We start from the raw sequence: 8,651 nt of genomic DNA, 5'->3' as shown, positions 1-8,651 counted from the left end.
GCAGTATTGCATGAATTCAGCTTAAGCAGTATTTAATCAGAGCATGATACTTTTAGAGCACAAGCTGGCACACATTTTTCTGACTTTACTCTCTGTATGTGGACATCTTCTGAAACTTAGATCATTCTTTAGGATGAAAGGAGCCTATCCTAGCATTTTCCTTGTGTGGACCACCCAAAAGGTCCACACAAGAAGAAATGTCCACATAAGAAAGGTGTTCTTTCAGGGGTTGGTTCGCACAAGTATATAAAGACACACACACACACACACACAGGAGACCAACTCTGATGTTTATAGATGCTAATGACCACGATGTACATATGCAACATCTTTAAAGCATAAAACTATCAGTACTTCATGTTTCCAGAAGAACAACATTTTCTGCACCAGTAATTTCACACATCACAGGACACCAAATCTCTCGGATGAGAAAATAACCATCATCACAAAACAATGACTAACCAGCTAGGGAACTGGAGGACGGCAAACGAGGCTGTGTGAAAGTTTCTGACTGGGGGGAAATCAAAGACTGTGGGGCTACAGCCAATTCTAAATGCTGGTGCCAGAATCAAAGATTTACAGATTTGCGTAAAATACAGGTAAAAAAAAATAAAAATCTTACCTGTATATTAATTGCATGCTTTATATACATGTTCTGTTTGTTCTGATTTTAATGTGAAACATAGCAAATAATCCTGGGAATTAAATGTGCTGTATAAATAAGTTTTGTTTTGATATATCCCCATTTATCTGCCCTCCTCCAGGGCGGCTGGGCTTTCATCATGCCTTCCAGTTGGAAACAAAGTGAACTGTGATAGACGTTTCCCAACAGATTCTTAGATGATACAGAAAAATGTTCACTTTGATTCTAACTGGTCTGATGGTTTGAGCAGCAGTAGCCTCCTCTTTAAGTGCAATAACATAATATAATAATATAACGGACAAACTCTGGAAGATACTGTTGGGTAAAATTATTAACAAAGTTATACTCTAAGGTTGGTTCTAACATTTGATTGAAGTAAGTACTTAGTAGAAGATTGACACCATGACTGTTGTTCATTTAACCTGTGTGTTCACTTTGTAATAGTCAAGATTATATTTTAGAAATACATAAGTTCACATACTTACATGTCACAGATATGTTTATGAAGTTACTATTCACCACATTATATGTTCACTAACATGATGAGAAAATAAGTTACTGTATGCATATTGAAAACTCTGTGTGATATTACAGGCCCATGAGATTAAAAGTGTGGTGCACTGAGTAGCTCTCCAAGGTCTCATCATCCCACAGTATTTCTGATTTGTTGCCTAAGGTCTCATCATCCCACATTCCATTAGATTAGTTGCCTTTTCTCCACAAGAGCTCATTATTCACTCTGAGCTTTGAAGCCAGGGGAGTTAGGGTTTGATAAGATACTAAGACTCACACCAAAGTTATAATCAGATTTTGGCCTAGAAGAAACACCTGCCTGGTAAAATAGCTATTTACACACACACACAGGCAGTGCTAGGTTTTCCTCCCTCTCTAGGAAAACTGTCTTTCCTCAGGTGGAGCAGGGAGGACCTTGGGAAATGGACGGACTGAGAGACCAATGAAACAGCACGAGAGGCACCAGATCAACCTACTTTGCACATTTCAAAATTGTACAAGACATTGGTTTCAGGCAGGTAGGCGTTCCCTCTGGTCCTGAAGGTGAGTTGGACAGTTTTGCTGTTTAGGTTCAGGGCTTCAGATAGAGACGGAACCCAGAGCTCTGTAAATTGCTTTATTCGATAGTCTATTCAATTGTGATAATACATGTTTAAAAGTGATATTTGACTCTGATCATTCTTCATAAAAGAACACTCTGCAACACCCCATGGTGTTATCTGCTGGGATTCTGCCTGCTCATCTCTGCTCTGTGTTTGGGCTCGTCACTATGACAGTTGTAGCACCCGTGGGTAAAAGCAGACACCATTTATTCAGCATGCCCTTGAAAATGCTATACATTTGACACATGTACGCACACACCCCCACAGGATCAGTGTGCACCCCTGTGCTGAGATGACACTGCTAACACACTTCCTAAAGACTTGTTCACAGTGTGCGTTTAAAGCCGGAGCACATGCTCATGCTTCCATGTGCATGTGTGTAGTGGTCAGTCTGTGTTTGGTGTGTGTAGAGAGGTATGTCCACTTGTTAACAACTGTGTCCGAGTCTCAAAGTGTGTCTTGTTCTCTGTGTGTGTGTGTGTGCACTCACCCATGCTGTTGGTGGAGCTGCACCACATCAGCAGACAGCCAGTGCACAGCAGGTTGAGTGCCCCGAACAGCAGGATCCGCCATGACTGGAAACGACAACACACAAAGTAACTATTAAAAAACAACACAAGGAGCAGTGTGGCTCAACCTCCGGGTCGAGGCCCAACAGAGCACCTGTCATACTGACAAGCGTATTTTTTTCTTCCATGGAGCACATGGCCTGAATGGGCCAATATCTGATGGTTGGTAAGCACCTCAGAAAATAAAAACTATTTACTGGGGGGCAGAAGATGAAATCACAGCTGTGCTTACAACACTGGTTTGCTGTACACAGTAGAGCCAGCAGACACAGATCAACATGCTCCTCTGTGCACAGTGTGTCTGTGTCGCCCTGATGAGCCTCAGCCCAGTGCTCCCTCTCGGTTAGCTCTGGCCTCCACCACCTCCTGAGGGGAAACCTCTGGCTCTGGAGCTGCTAAATGCTCCACTGTGTTCCCCAGCTGGTCTCTGACTGGCTCTGTCTGCTGCTGAGCAGGTCGTGGACAGCGGCTGCACATCAACGCTAGCCCACTTCCTCTTTTACAGTCAAAGTATTTGACGACTGCTGTCATTTCTTATGGTGAGGAGAGTCTGAGCAAAGACAGATCATTTTGTTCAGACACAACCAGTATCTGAGTCCATTCAATATTGTTCTTGTGCCGTCTGCCCAGATGCAAACTCAGCAGTGAAGAAAACAAAAAACCCTTGAGTATAAAGTTGCCCCCTAAGCAGAGACAGTGTGTGTTTGTGTGTCAAAGAGAAGGGGAACATGAAATGGAACAAGGAAATGAGTGTGTGTGTGTGTGTGTGTGTGTGTGTGTGTGTGTGTGTGTGTGTGTGTGTGTGTGTGCCCTGACCTGTCACTTCGTGTTGGAGTCATATGCCTTGGTGGAGAGCGCAGAGTGCTGTGAAATCTACAATTACTGTGGTGTGTGGTGTTATGACAGCACTGGGGCGTCTGGTGACAGCACTAGCCAGAGACAGGCATGAGAGACCCACAGTGTGTGTGTGCACGCATATGTGCATGTGCCTCTGTGTGCAAACACAGAGACAGCACCCGGCCCGAAACATTCCCAACCCCGCCTTCGCCTAAACACACATACAGTGCCTGGAGGAGAGTGCACGGTTGGCGAGTCTCTGCTACCCCCGTCTGTCTGTAAGCATAACGGCGTGCCAACATATTGGGGTCACACGTGACACTGGAGTGACAGAGCTGCAGTGCCGGTACAGCAGCTCAGTCACCAGGTACCGTATTAAATAAGGAGCCTCTGCTGACGCCAGGCCTGATTACATCATCACCAAGCGCCGTGCCAAGCTGCAGTGCCAGGCAAATGTGTGTCATCATGGTGAGCAAAGGCGTGACTCACAGTAGCCTCTGAAGAGCGGAGAACAAGAGGGAGAGAAGGCTGGGAGTATGTGCAGAAGGATTGTTTGAACCAAACTGAAACCTGCCGATGCAACCCACCAAGGATGGACTCCAGAGACAAAGAAGCACAAAGCCATCCTCTAATATGATTTTAATTTGGGAGGAACTAGAGCTTTGTGTCACATCAGCAGAAACCAGAGCATCCTATTGGACTGACACATTTACTGTTAGCCAGCTAACTCTAGCTTCAGACTGGAGGCTGCATTCGGAACGGTTTGTCACAACCAGTTTATGCTGTAGCCTCAGGAGACAGGATGTGATGGGAGGGACAGCGAGCAGGAAGCAGAGGTCTATGGGATCACTTTGTTTTGAGTCTCACTAGAGGGTGAAAAGACTTTAGGTAGAGTAGCTTTAAAGACAACAGATTTCAGCACAAAGCACACCAGCTGTCTGTGTAACAGTTTGTGTGAATCTGTAAAAACCCCCGTGTCGTTCAAACTGTACCCAAAGTCAGACACTGACAGCAGGAAGGCCGATGAGGCGCTGAGGAACTTTCACCGGCCTGAACTCTGCTCAGTTCCTAAGCCGTGCACAACACCATGTAATCCAATCCAAGGCTCTATGGGGAAGCGAGACCTCCTGCCAGTGTGTGGTCAAAGTGGATTATTGTACAATAACATGGACGCACACACTCATAGAATAATGTCAGACACTCATTATTATGTCTCCAGTGTTTTCTCTTTAATTTTATGTCCCAGTGTTGTTTTTAGCTTGGACTCGACATCTGTCTCTGTTTTGATGTAACACACTGTGCACTACTGTTATTTCCTAATTTCAGAAGACAAAAAAAACATTGCAAGCATTTGAAATAAACATGTTTTCTGAGTAGGAAAATAGGGCAAACTCTGTTGTTGTTTCTTGCTAATTTACGTTTATCAGGCAGATCAAAGCTTGCAGCAGCACAGGCTCTCTCTCGGCATTTAAAGCTTCATAGAGTAGTGCTGTAAACATGTTAGAGGTGCTAATCAACATGCTCAACAAGGCGATAAGTGAGTATTTTTGAAAGTGATTTGGGTATGTTTTAGAATTACCAGGAGACCTTGTAAGATTCAGGAACTCGCCCCCAGAATCAGAGCTTTCACACAACACCACCTGATGAAATATCCCTTCTGAATCTGAATGTAAAATGCTATCAAAATAAACTCTCAACCTTCGCAGCAATCGCAATAATTACTGACCAAGAAGTGCACAAATAAGTCTGGAACTGATGTATCCAGCTTAGTTTATCATGTTCCACAAGTTTTGGAATCACAGTGAAAACTTGTGGCATTCATTGCAGCTGATGTGTCTCAAAGCTGCTGTTGTCTGTGAATGATGAAACTGCAACTGATTTAACAGCCACCAACCAGGTCATCAAGGTGTCAGGGTTAGATACTCAAAAGAAATGTTCAGGGGGGTGAACTGCAACAAAACACCATTATACTCTAAGCTTCCTGATAGGGTGTATGGACTCTCCAGCTCCATCACTAAAAGCATCAGTAAAAAAGGAAAGGACAATATGCAACAGGATCAGTGCAGCATCAGTGCAGAAAAAAACTAACACACAATGTAGAGAAATGGAGACTACAGTGTTCCTATGGACCAGACAAAGTGGACCAGCACTCAGCTCGTGGCTGCCAGTGTTTTCCACTAAGGGCTGCGTCCCTGCTGCTTTCACTTGAACATCGTGGCCTACTAGGAAAAAAGGATTACTGGAGGTGTTTGGGTTTGACTCTGGATATAAGACACAGAATCAAACCAGCTTACAGCATAATGGGATTGTAAAGTGAGGATTCTCCAGACTGCTCAGTGAAAACTGAGAAGAGGTTTGGATGACGACGACAACAACCAGGGATTTGATTGACTGATAAATAACAGAATGAAGCCAAAAATACCAGATAACACAAATATTACAACTCATAAAAACAAGTCTGAAATGTAGTTTTTACTCTGCATTTCACACACACAGGCTTACCCGTCTATCTGTGGCAACCAGTCTGAATTCCTGCAGGAGTTTCCCAAAAATGGATCTGTGAGTCTTCCTGAACGGATGAATGGTGCCCTGCAAATTTCAAACATGTACATTTCATTATATATATATTATAGTAATATCCAAACATGAGAATAAATAACATTTAATTTGACGAAGGATGAGTGTGCAGGGAAATATACAGATACAAAGTCGACCTACAGCGCCACCAAGTGGTGCATTAGTATACAACACATCAACCAAGTAACCTTTTCAAAGGTGACCGAGGGACGAAAAAAATCTGAACCAGCCTTTAAAACGCACCCAGTGTAATTACAGTATGTAAATGTCTCTAGGTTATTAGTCCCAGAAACAACAATGAGGACGACTGACCCCAACACTGGTCACATCCTACCTGACTGTCCAGACCAGACATTTAACAAAGCACCGTTAAAGATTACAGCTATTTCAGCTTGAACTGTTATCCAACTCCAACTACATGGTTGGACATAGATTTGTACAGGCTACTTTTGTTAAAAAAAATCATCATCATCATCATTATCATCACCACTCTCTTTGACACAATGCAGACAGGAAGTCTGGAAGACAGCAAACACCAGCACCCTGTAACATTTACTGACTGTCACAATCTCCATAATCAAACCAATGTTCAGCATCATTAGTGTTCGTTCCAGTTGAGAGCACACAGGAAGCACCTGAATATGACCAACAGACCAGACTTATTTCTGTTACTGTCAACTTCTGTAAACAGGTGGCATCAAATCTGTATTGTTCTACCTATAAACAGTTGTGTTATAAGCAGAGCTGGACAGTTAATCAATTAGTTGGTCAAACAAAAAAGTATCTGTTTGTCAGTTTTCAAACAAAAATGTCAAACCTCTGACAGCTGGCATATGATACATCAGGTGAGGTGCGCTGTAATCATGCATGTAAAGGAGCCCAACTCAATAAAGACCTTACACACAATGTGCTGTATACTTGCTTTCCTCAGTGTTACGTGCACGTCATCTTCATTTAGACTACAGTCTCATGCTTGTTCAGTGGTGCACCACTGCACAGGAGTTGGACAGCAAACTGAGCAGTGTGTGGAGCCAAGCCTAAGGAGAGACACCAAAACTGGGTGCGAAGCAACACTGTGATTAAATCAGATGTTTGAATCTACAGACTAGCCATTCCACAGTCCTGTGGTGTGCTGTCGATGTGAGACGTAACCGGAGCTTTTCAGCTGCCAACTAAACTTAGGCCTGCAACACAAACAAGTAAGAACATCAGCCAACACCTTCCCTACTATCAGTTTTCTGCCTTGACAACAGTCATGCCAATGACAAAGAAAACTCCCTGTAGAGCATCCAGTCCCTGAACGAATGTCTTCATTCATACACCTGCTCTCAGCTTCAGCCATGACGGCTGCGGACTATTTGGAGTTAATCTGCGTGCATGCAGGTTCACTACTAGAGCCCTGAGGAGGAAACTGATCTGGAGATTAAAAAAAAAAAAGATAAAGTTGCCATTAAAACAAACAAAAGTCTTGGAGGCTACTCACCAAGACGTATGTGTCGTGCTCATGCTTCTTCTGGTGCACGGAGATGTCTGTGGGAAAATACAGATGCCACTGTTAACATGCAGTAGAAACACTCTCATGGCAGCCATGTATTGCAATATGACCTGATGCTGAAAACCAGGAAGCCAGACTGACAATCACTAAAGGTTTTCATGTTTTCATGCAGATAATGAGAAACAGTGTTGTTTTCCGAAAAAGATAAGCCAAGTTCAGGTTTTACTGTGTTATGCTACCACCTCTTCGTGGTTTTACAATCTGTTGTATGGCAGAGAATGACAATGTTGAGGCTTAACAGTCAGCTTCTTTGAAATGTCTAGCAACAGCCGAATGACCCCGGGTCACGGTAATGTCACGGTAGTTGTAGTTAACTAACAGCAGGATTCACCGAAACACTCAGCTGACGATCACAATCAAACAGAAACAGCTGTTAGCAAAGACCTAGCAAAGCCGGAGCAGTTAGCCTGTTAGCATAACAAACCTGAATCCGTGATATTGATCACATCCACCGACACCATGTCAGGTTTATCCAGTGGCCCCACCTTCCTCTCGGTCACCCCAGATGGCACCACGTCCGGCTTCGGACCGAACTTTCGTGGGTAAAAATCCCCGACATTGTGATAAGAAAGATTAGAAGACGTGGACATCATTCCCTCCATCGCCATGTTGGACTTCCTGTACCCATGAGCCTCTTCCCTTTGGTTGCACGGCGCAGGCGTCACTGCAAAGAGTTTGTAGCTGCCAAGATTCACAGTGTAAGACAGCTGCTCTGTACTTTTGTGAATCCAGTTTCCTTGTTTCAATTTTAACAGATTTTAACGATACCTTTGGCCTGATTCTTGTTTAAGAAATCTCATTGTTTTATTGTTTGTAATCGCTGTCATCTAACTTGTTGTCCGATACAGATTGTACAGGTTGTCAGATTAATTTTACCAGTTTTATAGTGGAAGCTAGGCTAAGAAAGGAAGTGGATATCTGTGAGCAGCAGTATGGCTTCATGCCCAGAAAGAGCACTACTGATGCAATGTTTGCTCTGAGAATGTTAATGGAGAAGTATAGAGATGGTCAGAAGGAGCTGCATTGTGTCTTTGTGGATTTAGAGAAAGTGTACGACAGAGTGCTGAGAGAGGAGCTATGGTACTGTATGAGGATGTCAGGAGTGGCAGAGAAGTACGTCAGAGTAGTTCAGGATATGTATGAGAGGAGTACGACAGTAGTGAGATGTGCTGTAGGTCAGACAGAGGAGTTCAAGGTGGAGGTGGGGCTACATCAAGGATCGGCTTTGAGTCCCTTCTTGTTTGCTATGGTGATGGACAGGTGACAGATGAGGTCAGACAGGAATCTCCTTGACCAATGACGTTTGCGGATGACATTGTGATTTGTAGTGAGAGCAGAGAGCAGGTGGAGGAACA

At 43.7% G+C, this 8,651-nt stretch overlaps 2 protein-coding genes across 2 annotated transcripts in view; one reads left to right on the top strand and one right to left on the bottom strand.

The window, feature by feature from the left end:
• slc30a6 (solute carrier family 30 member 6) overlaps positions 1-7,975 on the bottom strand; it is a 39,479-nt gene extending 31,504 nt beyond the window's left edge. Inside the window, exons 1-4 of the mRNA XM_020586184.1 lie at positions 7,721-7,975; positions 7,225-7,271; positions 5,667-5,753; positions 2,249-2,333 (exon numbers count right to left, since the gene is read on the bottom strand). Coding sequence (XP_020441840.1) covers positions 2,249-2,333; positions 5,667-5,753; positions 7,225-7,271; positions 7,721-7,904 — 403 coding nt within the window. The 5' untranslated portion in view covers positions 7,905-7,975. The remainder of the gene's footprint in view (positions 1-2,248; positions 2,334-5,666; positions 5,754-7,224; positions 7,272-7,720) is intronic.
• The window catches only part of sult6b1 (sulfotransferase family, cytosolic, 6b, member 1), a 14,392-nt gene continuing 13,653 nt past the window's right edge, over positions 7,913-8,651 (top strand). The window contains exon 1 of the mRNA XM_020586185.1: positions 7,913-7,994. The gene's annotated coding sequence lies outside the window, so the exon portion shown is untranslated. The remainder of the gene's footprint in view (positions 7,995-8,651) is intronic.

Source organism: Monopterus albus, unplaced genomic scaffold (assembly GCF_001952655.1).
Source record: "Monopterus albus unplaced genomic scaffold, M_albus_1.0 scaffold397.1, whole genome shotgun sequence".
NCBI classification, from domain to species: Eukaryota; Metazoa; Chordata; class Actinopteri; order Synbranchiformes; family Synbranchidae; genus Monopterus; species Monopterus albus.
This window is presented reverse-complemented; position numbering and strand designations above follow the sequence as displayed.